This window comes from Anabrus simplex, chromosome 7 (assembly GCF_040414725.1).
Source record: "Anabrus simplex isolate iqAnaSimp1 chromosome 7, ASM4041472v1, whole genome shotgun sequence".
NCBI lineage: Eukaryota > Metazoa > Arthropoda > Insecta > Orthoptera > Tettigoniidae > Anabrus > Anabrus simplex.
In genome coordinates this window covers 285,517,247-285,538,983 of record NC_090271.1, presented here as the reverse complement: position 1 = coordinate 285,538,983, position 21,737 = coordinate 285,517,247, and the positions used below count along the sequence as shown (strand labels likewise).

The window sequence follows — 21,737 nt, the reverse complement described above, 5'->3', positions numbered from 1 at the left end:
CTTTGCAGAAACCTTGTATATCCTAGTGCCAGTCCTAAATCTGGGTAAATGAGTAGGGTTGATGACAGGAAGAGCATTTGGCTGTAAAATTGTTGCTAAATCCTATAAAAATATAAGCAAAATAATGTTAACATTGTTTGAAGCCTTTCTGTTGTTCAGTAGCTTGGTGGTTTATAATTTTATTCTTAGGTTTTAATTTAACTAATGTTTTTCTTGTGTGCTTGATTTCAGTGCTCAGGCATTTGTAGACTGGACATTCCATGCAAATAAACAGACGTACCGGTGGGAGTGCCTCTTTATGCCAGACAAGGGTGCTTTCTTTGTGAACTACGTCATTACTTCTGCTTTTATTGGAACCGGACTGGAATTAATACGCTTTCCAGAGTTGTTTATGTATGCTTGGTACCTTTGTCTTGCAAGGTATTGTACAACTTTTCTATTACTCTTGCCTGTAATAAGGCAATATAGTTTTTAGGGCAATTCATCTTTTTTCCTTGCATTGGTTAGACTTTCCCCATAAATAATGAATGAATGAATGAACAAAATGTACAAATTTTGAATTGAATGAGACTTGCCTTTAAATAAATAAGAGTAGTTCATATTATTGATATAATTAAAGATTAATGTACCAGGCGAGTTGGCTGTGCAGTTAGGAGCACGCAGCTGTGAACTCGCATCCGGGAGATGGTGGGTTCGAAGCCCACTGTTGGCAGCCCTGAAGATGTTTTTCCATGGTTTCCCCATTTTCACACCAGGCAAATGCTGGGTCTGTACCATAAAGCCACAGCTGCTTCCTTCCCAATCCTAGGCCTTTCGTGTCCCATTGTCGCCATAAGACCTATCTGCGTCAGTGCGACGTAAAGAAAAAAAAAATGTTGAAACAAAACTGGTTCTATTTTGTTGAAACTATGCTTTAATTAGCATAAATGAATTGCGCAGTTATTACATTTTGTTATGAAGAATGATTTAATATGAGGTATAAGAACAGAATGTACTGTATTACATCACAAATCATTGTACACTGAAGGCTAGGCCTTGTCGCTCTAACCATTCTCCTCTCAGTCCTGCTGTTCTTCATTTCCTTGTAGTTATTACATCCCATCAAGTTTCTCGGAGTATGTCTTCCTTGGTCTTCCTCTTCCTTTCTTTCTTAGTATTTTTCCTTCAGAGATGTTTACTAGGAAGTCATTATGTCTCAGGATATGATCAACAAGTTTTATCTTCCTTCTTTCCACATCCTTTATCAGTCTCCGTTGTTCACTGATTTCCTTTAGAACATCTCTATTCATCTTTTTTTTTCTTCTTTCAATTCAGCATGCCCTCATCATTTTCCTCCAAATCTACATTTCAGTTGTTTCCAATGAATCTCTTTCCTTTTTTCCAATAATCCACCTCTCACAACGTATAGTAGTATACTCAAGACAAAGGATTTTACAAAAGCCTTCCTTGTTTCTATACTTATATGGGTATTTGTTAAGACTTCTTTGATTTTGAAAGGCCTGTTTAGCAAAAGCTATTCTTTTGATTTCGTTGGTGCATCTATTGTCTTACATTACGCAATGACCAAAAAAAGAGATATTGCTAGGTGGTGGTTCTTGCAAATGAGGCACATTTTCTTTTTCATTGACAGTATGGAAGGGGCAAATCAGGAGGAATACAGTGGAACCTCTATTATCCGTCCCCAGAAACTACATTTTTCGGATTATTTGTTCAAATTACGTGGACCCGTGAGCATCCTAATTAAATCACGTTGTAAAAGTCCCGCATTATCCGTTCTCGAAGAAATGATTTCCCGGATCAACCGTCCAGAAATTTCAGTCCCATCAACGCTAAATCCTCAAAGTATTTTTCAAGAAACTGTGGCTCACGAAAGGACAGCTACGACATACTTATGGATCATGTCGTTAACACCCCGTCATTGTGATAATTAGAGCAAGTACTCTACTGGAAAAGTGTTTGGCAGTGAACTTGCATTAGGGACCATCTTAACATCGCATTCGGTTGGTATTATTTAGAGAATCCTCAGAAATCATAAAGCAGAGAGTGGCCACAATTGGAAGGAGAATGAGCGTATTTTGACAACTCTATTTGAAGACGGAACGAGTTTCTTCAAATGTTTGTACTTGTAAAATGTCCACATTATGTCCAGGGTTATAGATGTTTATATTTTTATTTTTTTCGATTGTTTTCAAATGTATCGCCGAACAGGTTTTCAAACTTCCCTCATGGCACTGTATAGTCACTGGGCTTTCAGGCAGGAATTGAAAGTGCTCCTTCTTAATATAAATCTAGTATTTTAATATTATCGTGTACGATTATATTACAGAGACCAGATGTTGCACCTTATGCACATGGGAGGTCTTGAAATTGCCTATTACTGTTTTGGTCCTAATATAAGACAGGGAATTTTATGTTTTTTTGTTAAAATGCTATAAATACAGCAGTTGTTTTATTTGCACATGTTACATTTAAGATATTTGTATAATTTTTCACTCGTACTGACTTGTGCAGCGAGTGCGCTTTCCAGCTGAGCTCAAGGTCACAAATAACCGTAATTTCTAAAGTTTTGATATTTTTTCTCTTTCCAATTTAATTGTGATTAGTGATGAGCAGAATTGAATATAATGCATTTGAGAACTTTTGAGAATCAATACTTACATTTGCAACTATATTCTTTAGTTCAACATTACCTTTAAAAGTCTACGTAGGCCTAATAGGGATGTACTGAAACACTACCGATAGAATCTCACGGGTGGTACAAGGCCTGTGCTTGTCGATCGTCATTTGTTCCTCTGTGTTTTTAATGGAAGTTGCCTAGTTAATTGATGGTTAAAAAAAAAAGTGCCATGGCTAATTGCGTGCGAGTTCATCGTGGCTACAAAAATTGACGAAAGTGAGTTACAGAGTGAATCGACGTGATAATACAGGTTTAATCAAGTAGACTAAGTTTCAGAGATATATTAAAGCCTCTACTTACTACTAGAATAGAGAATATTGAGAGAAAATTGATATTTTAGTGTCGAAATATTCTTGTTTGTTGTAAGAAGCCATCTTGTCATAGATTTTAAACACGGTAAGGTCGCACTCCACTTTTGAAGTACGTTGAATGATCCAAGCGCTAACGTGTAGCGGAGAATAAAGAAAAATCAATCCGCCATATTGAGTCCAAAAGATGACGGAGAAGTCTAAGGCGCTTCTCGACAAGGCCCTGACACAACTTGTGAATATAGCGGAAGGAGGCAGTTACCTGAAAAAGGAAGCCAAGGAAACTCTGCACAGAATCGTAAGTAACATCCAAAACTTATTTGCAGAACTACAATCAGCCTTAGAGGCAAGTGAAAAGGCAGCAAAGAATACTCGAAGTGAGGTTAGAACAGGTATAAGTACAGATATAGAAGTAGACGACAGCTACTCAACAGGACAACTCAACAGCAGTCTGGAGGCGACACCAAGTAGCCATTCCCCCAACTACTCTGGCAGGAACATAACAGAGCCAATACGTAGCGGCCTCCGGGCCAACTCTTTCAGCATAGATAGTAAGAAGTTACGACACGATGCTCAACAACCCGCGATAACAAGTGAGTTGGAAATAGAAGTTGAAAATAAACTGGAAGAAAAAATTTCCCAAAAACTAATACAAAAAATGGAAGCCATGATAGAACATCTCACCAACAATCTAAGAAATTTAATGGATGAGAAAATTAGAACCCAAATTACACACTTAGCTGGGTCCGTGACCACAGCAAAAACAACTGAGAATGTACCAAGCGGAACTAATCCGAAAGAAATAACGTGAAAATCTCCCAACCCGCTAACTACACAGAGCCTTAATTAATGACAAGAGACACGAAGAGATCTCAGTAAACGACGACAAAAAGGAAGTAGACTTTGACAAATCAACCGGCGATTTGACAAATCAACCGGCGACGAAAACAACCAAATGTGGACCGCAAGAAGGAAGCGCCGAGGGAATCAACTGAAGATGACCCCAATAGTAGTGGGCACGCAGCAACAACCCCAACAAGAAAAGGACGCAACAGATGGCCCACTTCAGGCAGCCATACGCAAAGCATGGCTCTATATAGTGCCCCCGTTTTGCCGGGCAGCTCAGCCGGTAAGCAAAAGTCCCAGAGGCGGAACGTTCGCTTACAGGCAACGCTAAATTATAGAGGACAGGGACAACCTAAGGACTGACGACAAATGAAAACACTAAAAAGAAATGGGTTTTAACATTTATTAAATAAAATATCAGCACTTTCCAAGTTCTATTAATATTTTCAAAATCTTGAAATAAAAATATTTAGCTCTTCCCTGCTGGAATTCACCCACAGTTCTTCATTAAATTGCATTCTGCAAAGATACGAAACTGGGTCTTAATAAATCGTATTAGGAAATTAATTAAATCATTATCTGAGAAAATCCTATCTCAAAATATCAAAAATCTGATTTTTCAAATTAGCATTTAAATAAACAATACTCTGCGATTTATTTTGCAATGAGTAAAATTTTTTTAAAATTCACACGAAAAATCAAATAAATCATTTCTATTCATTAAATACTATTCCAATTAATTATTTAAGTTTCAAATTATATAATTAAATTATTTTGAAATCCAATATCCTACTCATTTGATTTTTACTCTCTTGACAATTGACCTAGTGTTGTGCACAACTCACAATAAAAACTTAAAATTCTCGCATTGTAAAGTTAAACCTTTTACATTTTGTGAGCTTAGTTCATTGACGCGATCCTTGCTTAAGTATTTTCCCTCGAAGCAAAGATTCTAATCTATCTTATTCCGTCATAAAATTGCTTAAGGATTCATAATTGAGCCAAATATGCTCGCCATAAAATAACAAAAGAATCAAAACTTTACGCGCACAGCGTCCACATATCATGACGAAATACCACCATAAAATAACATTTACAAACAAAATCAGTCATTCATCCATCTCACATTCAAGCTTTGGTCCACGGTAATATTATTAAATAGATTTATCGAACCCTATCTCTTGATTTTTAATTTTAAATTTTATTTGAAATATGAGAGTTTCTCCCGATGACAATATTAGACAAGGGCTACCTTTACGATCGTCTGACGTGTGATTGTAACAGGATTATCACTTTTCCAATGAAATAGATTCCACAACGATGTTCCAGGATAATTTTACAATAGAAATCATCACTAAAAATTCCATAGAATTGCCTACAGTCATAGATAAATAAACATTCGCGCATACGGTCTATGAGTCACGACTACGTTATTTTTAATCTCCTATTATCTCAAATTATCGATCAATATGTGCTGCATAAGAAGAAATTATGTTCAAAGACACACTCTCTTCCTTAACTGACTCATGTAATGGACACACAAATAAAATCCTATCTTCAGATCCATTTACATGTCTCAAAAATACCAATAACAGTAAATGCAAAATTTTGTGGACATTCAAGCCACGACCAATATTCCAGGCCAACATCTACTTCAATATAGCACACATTAATCACTTATAAGCACAGTAATAATTACACTCATGACCTTTAAACATTCTATTAGACCGTAATAATGTCAATAATAATAATAATTATTATTATTATTATACGCGCACGGTCGCGTCATCGTAGGCTATGGTTTAATGAAATCATAGATGACTCTATTCTATCTCGAATCTATGGTAAACCACAAAACATCAAGGAAAAATCCTAAATTCACAGAACACGTCGATATTCTGTCCCAAATAATTCAAAAAAAATTATTCCATCATTATTTTATAAATTAATAACTGTTATCGCGTGGGTCAAATATTTTTAACACTTTCCTCGACTTATCATGGGACAGTGAGAACATGTCACGAAGCACTCACTCAAATAGAACAAATTATAGGTCCCAAATACACTCTCACACACATCAAATCTACCAACACCAGTGAAAAAAGAGTGACATTCCTAACTACAAAGACTATTAGAAATGATCTCAAATATTCAAGCAAGGACTACGTCTACATAATTATTACAACAGAGAATAGAGGAAAGTATAATTTAAAATCTTAGCTGTAGTAGACTTGGCTTCTGGACTCGGCTGATGATCAATGAATATTTAACCAAACTCCATCTCCGATATTCTCTCCCAGGCTGAATTATGCCTCACATTTTAATTACACATGGCTGCAGCAGGCGAGGACTTAGGACAATTACAAACTCCGTCGTAATGCTGAAGTTCCATTCTTCCAAAATATTTCAGGACTGCTGGGATCTTCCGTCTTCTGGTGAAAGCTGAAACTAAAAAGTCTGTTTTAGAAATAGTTCCAAACGCACACTCGATTCTCCAGGATGGCACAGTTTTTAACTACTTTGTAATTTTTCTCAGATTTATAAAATTAATGGAAATCTGAACTGCTGCGTTTCCACTATTCCTGTATTTCAAAATTTCCTCAGAAGCAGAAAAAAAGATATCGACTTTCATCAAATGAATGCTCGTAATATTCAACGTCGGATACGCCGTCTCCAGTAACACATGTGCTCTAAGCAATTATTCCCGTAGACAACTGAAGACACGCAAAAGAGCAATGAGAATGAGCACACTGAACAAAATGAGAGCTGAGAATGAGCAAAATGCGAATGAACAAGATTTCCCAGATACATGGGTATTTATTTCTTCAAGACGTAGGTGTGTTTGTTAATTGAATTTTATTGGTTGAGATTTAGAGATCGGGCTAACCTTGCGGTCCAATTGGTTAAATATCATGACGTCAAAATCTCAAAGTATTGATCGCTTTTAGTCTGGTAGAGTTCCTGTCCACGTGCTACACATCTGGTGTCTTCAACAAGGCACAAAAAAAACCCCAGACTCGCTTACACGGCACGGGAAAAACCTGTTTCCCTGCGGGCTAGCAGACAGTGCAGAGTTGAAATCTCTTTCCTGGATGATAATTTTATGCATTGTTCCACCCCAGTAATAAAATATTCTTCCCATACAAACCAATAACCAATTTTCAAGGGTGCAATAGAACGCCTCCACTGTAACTCCACTCCGGAGAAACTTATCCAACAGCTCCGGAAACTAAAGGTGACGGAAATAATAGAATGTGAGGAAATAAAACCCAAAGGAACTCTAAAAGCCTACAAAGTAGGCATACTATTAAACGAGCTTCACAAAATCACTGATCCAGAAGAATGGCCTGAAGGGGCCATAGTTAGAAGGTACAGGTTTTTTCGTCCCCAAAGCAGAGGTGCAGAACTCGAAGCTTAACCTACTACTCTGGAACGTTGAAGGACTTAAAAGCGCCTTAGAATTAACTGAAGGCGAGCTCCTAAGAAACCATGACATACTCATCCTGACAGAGACTTTCGCGACGGACAATATAGAAATCCCCGGTTTCTACTCAAAACATATTCCTGCAAAGAAAGGACCGAGGGGAAGACCTACAAAAGGAATATCCTGCTTCTACAAACCAACGATAGGAAGAATATCTTGCGTCTGTGAACAAGAAGACACCATAATAATGGAGTCCGAGAGAGTAACTTTCATAGGCCTATACATCGAACCACTGACCCCAATTGAAGACATCATAGCAATCGTGATGACTGCTCTAGGAAAGACGGCCACGGGAAAAAGTATTGTTATAGCGGGCGAGTTAAACTGTAGGCTAGATAAGTATGATTGCAGAAGTAGGGAACTACTACAGATGATGGCTGAAGAGGGATTTACACTGGTTAGTAAGAGAGAAGACAACACATACTTCGCACATAATGGTAGCAGTACCATAGACATAATCCTGTACAAAGGCAACGATCTAGAAGTAACGGACCATAAGGTGTTATATTCCGACGCGGTGACACCAATAAAGAAACATTGTCCAGTGACAACTATTTTCAAATTGAAATAGTCTACAAGCACATGACAGGAAACAAACCATACGAAAAGAACCTCCAGAAAGATAGACAAGAATAAAATATATGAAAATGGAGACAAGCTTACCATCTTTGAAAACACGATTCAGGAAAAGGACCTAGATGCTGCTGCAACAGCGCTAGAAGACATAATCAAAGCCGCAACCTCCACAATAAACGAGAGAAAGGCAAAGAAATGGTTCAATCCACAATGCTATACAGAGAGAAAGAGTCATATCAGCCCTTCACGTGGCCAAACACACTCAAAATCAGGACGACCTGATCACATATAGCAGACTCAGAAAATAATATAAAAACCTTCTAAAGAAGAAACGAGATGATTTCACAGAACTCGAGGCTAGAAGAATGGTGGAAGAAGCAAAAGAAAACCCCTACTTTGCTCTAAAGCCACGACAGTCACAGACAATGGGGAAAATAGAGATGCCAATCTGGGAGGCTCACTTCACGAACATCCTAAACCAACAAAGGGTCAATGAAGCTCATGAAATAACAAGACAATACTATGACATCAGAAGATTCACAACAGAGGAAATTAGAAACACTATATCAACATTGAAAAACAAGAAGGCAGCAGACCCGGATGGGATATTTAACGAGCACATCAAAGCAGCCTTGGAAGTTTTAATCCCAGCAATCACGAACATGATGAACTTATGTCTGTATACAGGACAAATCCCTGTGAGCTGGAAAACCTTGAAAAGTAGAATGCTATACAAGGGGAAAAGGAGAGCCACTTGACCCAAACTCGTACCAGGGAATCATACTAGAGAACAACTTTCTCAAAATTCTGACGAATCTTGTGAAGATAAGACTAACGGAAGAAATCGACAACAAGATCCCAGAGGAACAATTTGGATTCAGGAAAAGCCGAAGCACCCTACATGCAGTCAAAAACCTCATAGACGACATAGAGTAGGAAATAAGATTCCCCAAAGGAAAATTCCATGCAGTATTCGTCGATTTTACAAAAGCGTTCGACAATCTCAACAGGACCTTAACATGTGCCAAACTAGAACAGATGGTGGAACAAAACAAGGAACTAAGCGTCTTGATACACAACATCCTGAGTAAAAACACCATCATAATTTCAGACAACGTAACAACCTCGCAAGAAATTATACAGACAAACGGAGTGTTACAAGGAGACCCCCTTAGTTCCCTTCTGTTCAGCGTAGCCACACATGACGTGGTCCAAGCAATAAGAACTTCCGCTTCGTCCCTCAAGATTTATATATACGCAGACGACATGGTGATGGGTTCTCACGATACTAACGAACTCCAGAAAGGAATAAATGCTCTAGGAACATGGGCTGAATACAACGGACTGCAAATAAACACAGAAAAGACTGTACATATGGTCTTCAGGAAAGGAGGATGCCTATCCGCAAGGGACAAAATTGACCTCAAACATGAACCTCTACAAACTACGAACAGCTTCAAATACCTGGGTGTAACAATCCAGACAACAGCACACTCATTCAGAATTCACACAACACAACGAGCAGCTGCCACAACCAAAGCCATCTACGACATCATGTCATTAAGTAAACTTTCTCTGGATACAGCTATAGCCCTCTTTGAAGCCTAAATCGTTCCTATTCTAACACATGGAATAGAGATAACATGGGAAAAGTTAAGCTATAAGACCTAATACGAATGGAAAAAGTGAAAGCCAGATTCTTGAAAGCAGCCCTTGGAATTTCAAAGTACACCAAGTCAAGACTAGCGTACGAACTCGCGAGAGAAACATTTCTAATAGAGGACCTGGACTACGGCAGGGAGATGGGCTCTCACCACTATTATTTAACTGTGCTCTAGAAATGGTAATGAGGGAATGGTTTAGAAAATGTCCCCCCAAAATAAAGATTGGCCGAAAAATAAAAACAAATTGCCTGGGTTTTGCTGACGATTTAGCATTACTAGCAGTGGACATAAAAGAAGCAAAAACCCAGATATCAGAACTTCAAAACATTGCAAATAAAATTGGCCTCAAAATATCATTTGAAAAAACAGAAATTATGCCCCAAAAACCAACACAGCTAAAAGAAGTCACCATAAATGGTAATAAAATCAAAATAGTAACTCAGTTTAAATATCTTGGAGAAGTAATAACACATAACTTAAATGAAAAAATCTCAATCCAAGTAAGAACAAATAGATTAGCTAAAGCACAAAAATTAACATGGGATATCTACAAAAAGAAATGTCTATCAATAAATACAAAAATAAAACACTACAACACAGTTATAAAACCGGAAGCTACATATGCAGCAGAAACACTCTTTTACCTGAATAAACAATCAAAGACTGACAGACTTCAGAAAATTGAAAGGAGGATTGGAAGAACCTGTATCAACAAAAAATATCAGAAAGATGGACAGTGGCGGTTAATACCTAACAAAGTCGTGTACAAAGAGCTAGAACCCATTACAGATACTATGCGTAAGAGGAGACTAGGATTCTTTGGACATATCATGAGAATGCAGGACTCGAGACTTCTGAAACAACTAGTACAACACAATCTCATCTCAAAAAATACCACAACAGGATGTAAATGGATCAGAGAAGTAAGAGAGGATCTGAAGGAAATAGGCCTTACAACAGAAGACACCAAAAATAAGATAAAATTGAATACAAAACTCAAGAATACAAACCTCCGCTTTACCCTTACACAAAACAAACCAACAACACGCACATTTTCAACTGAGGAAAGGGCACGAAGATCGGAGCGTCTGAAGAAGTACTGGGAGGACCGCAAAGCCCGAACAATCCCTTCAAAGAGACCTGAACGACGGACTGACTAAAGTGATCCTATGTGGTCATAAAAGAAGAAGAAGAAGAAGAAGAGGACCTGAGATGGAAATTCAATCTGCCCTGTACAGACAACTGGAAGAAACTGTGGTTAGAGAGGGAGAAGAAAAAGGAGATATGGCCAGAGTTCTACTCTTCAGAGGCCATGATGAACAGAACATGGACCGGCACAAACCAGGAGCTGAGACATTTTGTAAATTCCATGGCAGTCCATGGCTACCATCACAAAATCTGTAGGTCGAAGACATACCACGACCCGGACTTGATGTGCATATGTGAACTCTGTGATAAACATTGTGACCGATATAACGTACTGTCATGTAAAAATAGTGTGAAATCAATCATAGACCTCTGTATTGACTAATGTATCGTAATATTGCACAACTTGCACGCAATAAAGTTTATATAATATATTGCAATGGCAGAAAAGAAAACAACAAAACTGTTTTCCCTCACAATTGCACTATTCCATTCTTCGAAAGTCAAGGTCGATTATACTCATACCATCAGTTTCCTAAGAAGGTGCCCTTCTATAAGAAGTGGTTGCATGCGCTTCATAGGCAGGACTTAAGAAATAAAGCGTAACGTCAATGTTTGCTTGAAACATTATGCGATTGATGATTTTGTCATTACTGAAATGAGTGAATGAGATAATTGATTCTAAGAAATATTTATGTAGTAATTTAGTGATGTTCTGATTAGTTAATATGACCTATTTCAACCATTTTAGCCGGGCTGTGCAGCTTGGACAGTAGAGCACTGGACTTCTAAGACCAGCTTGGCAGTTTTGATCTTGGGTCAGTCCGGTGGTATTCGAAAATGCTCAAATACGTCACCCTTGTGTAGGTAGATTTACTGGCATGTAAAAGAACTCCTGCAGGATGATATTCCGGAACCTCGGCGTCTCCGAAAACCGTAAAAGTAGTAAGTAGGACGTGAAAACATTAACATTATTATTAAATTAGTCTCCGTTGCTTAGGCGGCGTGTCGGCCTCTCGCTGCTGTTTTCCTTGGTTCAGATCCCAGTCACTCCATGTGAGATTTGTGTTGGACAAAGCGGAGGCCGGACAGGTTTTTCTCCGGGTATTACGGTTTTCCCTGTCAGCTTTCATTCCAGCAGCATACTCAAATTTCATTTCATTTCATCTGTCAGCCATTAGTCATTGTCCCAGGGGAGTGTGACAGGCTTTGGCAGCCGGCACGGTGCCTGTCCTCACCGCTGGATGACTGGAACCAGGCTGAGGATTTTAATTTTCAGTATTATTCATTAATTTTAGGTGAAAGACGAAGGCTTAAGGAGAACGCTGTACCTTTGATATTTTCATGGAGTGGCACTGGGTCCTTGGAAATAATCCTAAGAGCAAGAAGACTACGAAGTAGGGATATATCCATAACACCGTGTGCAGTGGTGAACCCTGAATCACAGAGTGACCTATAATTATGACACTGGAGCACCAATAATTTAGACTTCCTGAACTTGAAATAATTCATAGGTTCCAAATTTATAATATTTATATCTGTCGTAGGTCTTGAAACTCGTGTGCTGAAGGAAAATTCAATTCGCTAGTACTGGATGTAGCCTCTGATACTGCAATCTTACCAATATTCCAATGTACACCTCTAACCTAAAATATTTATATTATGCATGATTTCAAAAGGCTATTTGCACTTAAAGAATTCAATCTAAAAAAAAAACACTAAAAGAAAAGGTTGCTACTTTGTTCTTTCCTTTCAGTCAATTTGCTTCCTTCCGGATAATTTTCTGCCCTATTCCTTCAATTCCGCTTCCAAATCCGTAATCGTCATTCATCATCATCATCATCATCATCAACGTCCCAGTCGAGTCGCCCAGGTTTGGTTAACAAGCCTCCTCCATTCTTTTCTGTCCTTCCACTTTTCCTGCTCCTTCACTTTTGCCACATCCAATCCAGCTTCTCTAATGTCCTTCCAAATGTGATCCATCCACCTTCTTCTCGGTCTTCCAACTGGTCTCTTTCTCTTAACTTCTCTTTCCAATTCCCTTCATGCTACCCGTTCCTTTCCAATTCTTTTTACATGTCTGAACCATCTGTCTTGCTTTCTGTATGCTCTGTACTAACGGTTCTATATTTAGCTCTTTTCTGATTTTAATATTTTGAATTCTATCTCTTCTTGTCTTTTTAACCAATGTTCTTAAAAATTTCATTTCTACTGCTTGCATCTTACTCTCTTGTCTCTTATTAGTTACCAGCATTTCTATATATTTAAATTTAATAGAGAAATGTACACTCGAGTTTGAGCATTAAATAAATTTCACATTTCAGTCTTTGCTGTAGTCTGTTATTGTCCTGGTTCTTTTCGTGCAAGTTATGATGTATCTACTACACTTCTGCCCACACAAAGTGCACTTACAATCTTCGTCTGGCTCATGGAACTTCTGGTTTACGCATATCTTGTGGTGAAACCGATGTATGGAGAGTCGTGTTATCACGTGGCGCTGTGTGTTGCACTCTCTAGTCCATCTATCGTCCGTCATCGCTGGTGAGGTGTAGAAGTCAAGGTCAATTTCACTTTTCTTCCTTTCCCTGATGTTTACTAGTGCCCTGCTTGCTTCCGTTGATTGTAGGTAGAATTGTGATCGTACGTCTTCTATGAAATACGTCTCGCGCATCATTTCGTATACCATCCGGGATGGCGCTGTCTTTCCAACTCGGATAATCCTCTTCATGAACATTGCTTTTATTCTTTCTATTCTCATCAGGTCTCCGATCTTCAGCTTTTCCCACACAATCTCAATTCCATATGTTATCACTGGCGCTACTGTCGTCTTGAAAAGTCTCATCGCCTATATTATTTCCCATCTCTTTCAAGACATCAGCAAAATCTGTTAAGTACATTTTCATGCATTTACAGTAACAGTTTTGTTTCGATTATCATAAATTTAGAAATACTCCATATAAATCTTGTGTTATACAATCCAGAAGAGGGAAGCGCATACCGTGTATTACCATTACACTGCCTAGCGGACAAGTTTTGCATGATACATTCCCATTTACATGGCACAAGATTTCAAGAAACTGACTAGGAACTGCATACCAGTGACCAGATTACAATGGAAGATTACGTATAGAAGGGATTTCGCCATAATGTTCAGTGCTTTTGAATCTAATGTGCTTTATTTTATTAGATTAGAGACATTAAAACTACTTGTGGTCGATTGTTTGGCTTGGCGTTATTTCGAAGAGTTTGCTTGATCAAAGTTGCCGAACTGAAACAAGTTTTCACGGGAAACTGACGAAGTTTCCCCGGTAGAACTGAATATAAAATATAAAGATTTTTGACTCTTGTATTGGTAATTAATGTTTGAAGCCATTCCCACGGTCTAACTTCCCTGCCTCTTACCTGGAGGGCTTGGGTTTGTTTCCTGGCCAGGTGGGGCATTTTTACCTGGATATAAGGGGTGCTTCCAGGTCCACTCAGCCTACGTGATTACCTTCAATTGCAGAGCTATCTAATGGTGAGATGGCAATCCTGGTCTAGAGAGCCAGGAATAACAGCCAAGAGAATTCGTCACACTCACTGTAATCTGCAGATGTTCGGGGTGAGCAGCGGTTGCTTGGCAGGCACAGGCCCATTGGGGCTGTTGTTTTGTTTGTTTTAGGAGTGTTAGTAAATTTATAATTATACATATATAATTTTTGCGATGTTAAATCAAATTGTTGATGGTTTCTAATAATTCCTGGATTTTCAGTTTCTCAATGTTTTTTTTTTTGTGGTCCCTTCAAAAACGGAGAATTGAGATTCCACTGTACATCATAGAGGCATGAAAATAGACCAAACTCTGATGAACACGATGAAAATTGCATACTGAGGAAAATGCCAAATAAAGCCTAGGGAAAACACCTCGAACGAAATGCTGCTACCAAAACCAGGAGCTTATCATACAGATTCAGAATTGAAGGCAAAATCATTTTTTTCTCCCCCTGAAAATATGCCTACACCAAACATGTAACATATATGTTCGAAATTGTTACTTAAACTTTAAGTTGCTGGGAGATGGGGTATGGGTGCATCATTTCAGTTGTGATCATGCTACGCTCTCTTACGGCGGTTGTTTGATAACAGTGGTGCGTAATGGAAGTAACCAATGTCAGGCAGTGTTCATACATCTTAATCCTTGTGGTGACTTTGATCTTATTTCCAAAGTGAAATACTGCGTGCGAAACACTTTGCCAACAAATACGACATTGTAAGAACATTTAAATTGAAATAATAAATAAGGTAGTTCAACCTATTCAATACAAATAAATAAGAAATGTAGTGTTACATTCCTATTTAATTATAAGTAGAAGCGGTATCGACCCCAATCCGGATCATCATCAGCCGAATAAAATGCAAAAAACAATGCATAAGTGAGAAATAAATTAAAGAACGAGTCCCCACAAAAATAGTTGAAGGGGCAATATAAAACAACGGGATAGGCACTGTACAATCCAGAAGAAGTAGAAGGTAAGTCACTTAAAAGAAGCAAGGCGCAATCTTCTGAACAGCAGCATAGCACACGCAAAGTTCGGCACTGTCTCAAAATTATTACGAGAAGCAGAGAACAGTTAAATGAGCCAGCTTGCATACACTATCAGGCGCGAAATCACAACACAATCCAACAAATATGAAGATCCAAAATCGTGCAGAAGCCGAAGACGAGTCACTCGATTGGAGTAAATTGCCAGCTCCTGAAGATCAGTGCAACATATTCTACGTCCGGCACTGTGCTTTCAAACGCCGACGGAACTCTATGAATAGCTTAATGATCCAGTGTTCGCTTCGGTCGCGAAAATGTACATATGTATGTATATATATAATACAATTCAATATAATTGAAATATGTAACTAGGATCTTGTAGATTCTTTAGAACAGTTGACGTAAAAAACAATTGTGAAGAGAAAAATGGTAAAAAGCGCAATACCGGAAACAAATGAAAAACATATATGCACAGTGCGCTATTTCTTGAAGATAAGAATTCAGGTCGTAATTAAAGTAGTCAGAGTCAGCGCAAGGCTTCAGTTTAAATTTGAATGTAAAGACCCAAAATAGAGGATTAGTAGATAAGAGTAGATTAAAAGGATTTGAAGTTAAGAGGATGGGAAAGGATAGGGAAATAAAGGAGGGGTAGTTCAGGGTGGGTTAGAAGGGTGGGTTATTGGAGGTAGAAAACGTGGGTAGGAACTTTGTGTAAGGCATGGAAAACTGAATTCGGGTTTAGAAATTTATAATTTTTGAGAAGAAGAATTAGGAAGTCAAATAGGATATTGGGTTTTTCAGAAATGTTGCTTAAAATGAAATTAGGGTTGGAGTATTGGTCAAGGTGAATAAAACAATTTTCAGTAGTGTTTAGGAGGGGGCCTTTGTTAATGATTAAGTATTTTTATGTCTTTTTCAATATTGGTGAAATTATGCTTGGAGTCTTGTATGTGTTGTCCTATAGTGGAGAATCTGTTGTATTTAATGGCGTTGATATGTTCGGAGTATCTGATGTTAAAGTTGCGGCCAGTTAGTCCGATGTACGAGGAGCTGCAGTTGTTACATTTGAATCTGTATACTCCAGATTTAGAAAAAGCATTAGATTTATTTAGTGATTTAGAGTTGTGTAATATATCAAGATTCCTGTTATTGGTTCTAAAAGAAATTTTCATGTTGTGTTTTTAAAGAACATTAGTTATTTTATAAGCACCTTGAGTGAAAGTGAAAGTGGAAAATGCAGTGGGTTTGGTTTTGTCTTTTGATAACGTAGTTTTAGGATGGTGTTTGAATTTGTTGATGATACGGCTTATGAAAAAAAAAAAAGGAAATACTTTCCGAATTGAACTGTATACTAATACTATAGTACCACCTGCATTTTGGGTCTTTACATTCAAGTTTAAACTCATGCCTTGCGCTGACTTTGACTACTTCAATTACGACCTGAATTCTGATCTTCAAAAAATAGCGCACTGTGCATATACGTTTTTCATTTGTTTCCGGTATTGCACTTTTTACCATTTTTCTCTTCACAATTGTTTTTTACGTCAACTGTTCTAAAGAATGTACAAGATCCTAGTTACATATTTGAATTATATTGAATTGTATTATATGTATACATGTACATTTTCGTGACCGAAGCGAATACTGGATCATTAAGCTATTCATAGAGTTCCGTCGGCGTTTGAAAGCACAGTGCCAGACGTTGAATATGTTGCGCTGATCTTCGGGAGCTGACAATTTACTTCAATCGAGCGACTTGTCTTCGACTTCTGCACGATTTTGGATCTTCATATTTGTTGGATTGTGTTGTGACTTCGCGCCTGATAGTGTATGCAAGCTGGCTCACTTAACTGTTCTCCGCTTCTCGTAATCATTTTGAGGCAGTGCCGAACTTTGCGTGTGCTATGCTGCTGATCAGAAGATTGCACCTTGCTTCTTTTAAGAGACTTACCTTCTACTTCTGATTTTACAGTGCCTATCCCTGTTGTTTTATATTGCCTCTTCAACTGTTTTTGTGAGGATTCGTTCTTTAATTTCTTTCTTACCTATGCATTGATTTTTGCGTTTTATTCGGCTGATGATGACCCGGATTGGGGTCGAAACCGGTACCGCTTCTGCTTATAATTAAATAGGAATGTAACACTACATTTCTTATTTATTTGTATTAAGTAGGTTGAACTACCTTTTTTATTGTGATTATTTTTATTTTTATTGTGATACAGTTCAATACGGAACATCATGAAATTTTTATCTTTAATTGCACAAGCTAACCAAACTAAACATAAAGCCTTCTCTTACATGGGCCTAAAGATCTAGATTGCTAAATTAGGAAAAGATATAGACTTCCTAAAACAATGCAGTTCCTATAACCTTACTCCTAAATTTCTTCGAAGTTGTCAGTAAAACCCATTCTTCTCCTCACATGTTAAAAACCCAAAGAATAACCAACAAGATTTGGTTGAAAATTGAAGTTCGTTCCTTATACAAGAAAAAATCATTTTTAAGTAACAGATTATATGAAACACACGTAGGAATTGCTAATCTTCTCCCAAGTGCACATTGGAACCTCTTCCTAACTCAAGTTGATAATGGCGGACGAGATTGAAAGCCGGTTACACATTGCTCCAAGGTTTATACAGAATACTGCAGATGCAGGAGGATATATGTAGAAAGAAATTAAAGAAGATATTCATAAAATGGTGAGTGTCATCATAAGCTGTTTTGATGAAATGAAAACTATGCTTGAAACTAACAGTGCAAGAAAACAGACTCCTCAACATGAGGACAATGAGGTTAAACAAAATGATATGACAGCAATGTCTGATAGTTTAACTGCAGGACAGGTGGCACCATCTCTTGGGAACTTACAACAGAAAAAGAAAAAGGATAAGTTTTAATTTTATTCAATTATGCCTGAGGCATTAATAAAGTATCGATTAGGTGGTTATTTATACTTACTTCTTGGCCACAGAGCAGTCAAGAGAATAACGGAGATAACGCAAAGATATCATTCTCCGAGCAACGAGTCGAAGTTATGAATAATGACCAACATGGTGAGGGACAGGTTCTATCTAGCGGACATCCGCGGAACAGCTTTAGGGACAGTAGCGATGGCACAGGGAGAACAACCTATGATCAGAGAGATGAGATATTGAATCTAGAACAGCGCCAACAGGGCCAGATGCCATCTAGAGGTCAGCAGGACAACCTCCAGCAGGGCAACATAGTCAGTTCCTCAGAACATGAAATGGAAGAAAGAATCACAAGAAAAATTACACAGGGCTTACATGCCATGATGTATACTTTAACTGCCAAATTGAGTATGCTACTTGAGGAAATTAACACGAGAATTATAATCCATAAGGGTGAACTCGTCAAATGAAATAGTTTGAACGATATTCGAGGTAATAATTTGTTCATAACGAACACAGAAGCGGATCAAGCAACTTCCTCAAACATGTCATCCATGGAAATCACAACGCACCTCAGCTGTACATACAAAGAAATCATGGAAGAGTCACGATCTACACAAAAGACACCAACGCCTTCCGACATACAGCTGACAATCTTGACAACAGCAGATGCACAATTAATCAACTCCGAAAAGGACCTCACGATCAATGAAACAGAATTACTAGCAGCAGAACCCAGAGCTTGGATATACATAGGGCGACTACACCATAATTCCACTGTAGAAATGGTAAAGCGACATGTAACCAAGTTAAATGTGACAAATATTATTGAATGTGAAGAATTACAAACTAATAATTCACTTAAAGCACTAAGAGTAGTTATACCTTTACATGAAATGGGGAAGGTGTATGCTCCAGAAGCGTGGCCTAAGGGCGTTGTCATGAGACGATACCGTCTTTTTCGTCTTGAGAAACGGGAGTCAAACTCCCAGCCTAACCTTCTTCGCATCTTGTTATGGAACGTAGAATGTCTAGAGTGCCATACAGTTGACAAACAATAACCTTCTACAATGACATGAAATTCTCATACTACTTGAGACTCTTATCTACCAAACCCATTGAACTAAAGCACTTCTATGCGCAACATTTACCAGCAACGCAAGGACCAAGAGGGAGACCAATGCGCGGTATTTCATGCTACTACAAACCAAGACTAGGTAAAATTTTAAGTACACACCAAGAACAGGATACAATGATAATAAACTTTAAATGGCTCTCCGTGATAGCAATATACGCAGGGCCACTAACACCCATTGAAGAACGAATAGCAATCATCATGTCCTCCATAAAGCAAATAGCTCCGGGCAGAGACATATAATACTTGCCGGGGACCTAAACTGCAGACTTGACAACAACAATCGTAGAGCGAAAGAGCTCCTGGAAATGATGACTGAGGAAGGTTTCAACCTTGTTAACAACTTCGAAGATAGAACGTACTTTACATATACAGGGAGCAGTACTATAGACTTAATCTTTTACAAAGGTCAAAACATTAAGCTAATAAATTACTCCATGTGTTTCACTACAGAACAGGTGATGATAAGGAAACACTGTCCTGTCTCGACGCATTTTAATGTCTCAAGAATAGAGAAGAGAGAGAACTATGCTGATGCCAAACCCTCAAGACAGATTTTGTGAGGATTCGTTCTTTAATTTCTTTCTTACCTATGCATTGATTTTTGCGTTTTATTCGGCTGATGATGACCCGGATTGGGGTCGAAACCGGTACCGCTTCTGCTTATAATTAAATGCATGGAATGAACTTGAAAAGAACATAAAGAATGACATAGATGCAGCCACACTATCCCTGGAGGAGACAATTAAATCAGCACTTGTGTATAAGCGTAAGAGAAGATCGCGAATATGGTTCGATAAAGATTGCTATAAGAAGAGAAAGAGCACTATTAAGGCCATGCATGCAGCAAAGAACAACAAGAGCATTGAGACAATAAGGCAATATATCGTCATCAGGAAGGAATACAAGAAACTGCTGTCGGTAAAATGAAATGAACATATTGAAAAGGAAGTGATAAAAATCGTGAAGGATGCCATCAAGGACCCGTTTGTAGCATTAAAGCCTAGGAAAATGCAAAGCAATGAAATGATAGAAATGGATACATGGGAAGATCACTTTAGGAATATACTAAATGTTGATGAGGACGTCAATGCTGAGGCTGCGATAACAGGATCATACCAAGAAGTAACTTACCAATATGGTATGACCTCTTGGCAGGTCCAGGGTTGCCCTCTCTGACTTCTTGGTAAGCCTTGCGTCCGCGTCTTCCACTAAGTGGCGGACCAACCATTTGGTCTCACTCTCTCAATGACCAATAATGGCTCACTGAGTCTTCACCATCTCTCGTTCACTGGCCAACTAAGGCCTCTTGATCTAGTAGACTTGTTCACTGTACTGCATCCGTATAAGTAATGACTGACGCTACAATCTGCACCCACCTTTTATAGACGTTGGTTGACACAACTACGTAATCTCCAGAAATAACAATGACATACTCCCACCTACGCGACAGATATTACACACAGTGGTGAAATAGCCCCGCGGCGATGACACCGTGCGCGCATATTCTAAATAAATACGATGACGTAGCCAAGGCGCGGCGATGACTTGGCAGAATCGCCAACAATATTGCACAATGCACCAACGTCACATCCGATCTCTGATATATACAACAATTCTCACTGTACAGGTATTGAGTGTTATACTACACATACGTATATATGTATACATCTAAGTGCAATCTTGCAAGCAACAGGCAATTGCAAAATTGAATAAAACGGATAATTACAATAATAGTACAATATCACAGATAACATAATAATAATAATAATAATAATAATAATAATAATAATAATAAAATACAGATAAAATCATACAATAATAAAAATACAGATATCATCTTGTAACGGGATTTGAACCGTTACTGTGAACTTCCTACACTGTCTGACTATTTACAAACATATTATAAATCTCCATTTAACTTGAAAAATCTGAATATCTGCATTTATAATGGAAAATCTGAAAATTAACATTCATTAAATAAAATACACACTCGTCGTTCTATTACTTGTTAACTTACATGTTTTAATAAATACTAATGCCTGATGATCTGTCCATATCTCAAACTTATTCCCTAATACATACATCCTAAATTTGCTTAATGAATAGATAATAGCCAAGAACTCAATTTCCGTGATGGTATACCTTTTTTCAGTCAAGCTGAGTCCCCGACTCGCCAAAGAAACAATACCCAAATTTCCTTCGTCATCCCTCTGACACAAACATCCGGAAATGCCCTTTTCTGACGCATCGGTCATGAGTACAAACTCGCGATTAGGCATAGGGTATTTTAACATAACGGCATCATTAAAACCTTCCTTCAGCCTAAGAAATGCCTCATCATGTTCAACTGTCCACTTCCATTTAGCTCCACCTTTCAATAAGCCTCTGAATGGCTCTAACAACGCTGCATATTGGATGACAAAACGTCTAAAATAATTACAAACCCCTAAAAATGATTTTAACT

At 38.1% G+C, this 21,737-nt stretch overlaps 1 protein-coding gene across 2 annotated transcripts in view; it reads left to right on the top strand.

Moving 5' to 3' along the window:
* Positions 1-21,737, top strand: part of Tmem63 (transmembrane protein 63) — a 264,066-nt gene that overhangs the window by 163,617 nt on the left and 78,712 nt on the right. For both annotated transcript variants that reach the window (XM_067151701.2, XM_067151702.2), the window contains exon 13: positions 232-420. In XM_067151701.2, coding sequence (XP_067007802.2) covers positions 232-420 — 189 coding nt within the window. The remainder of the gene's footprint in view (positions 1-231; positions 421-21,737) is intronic.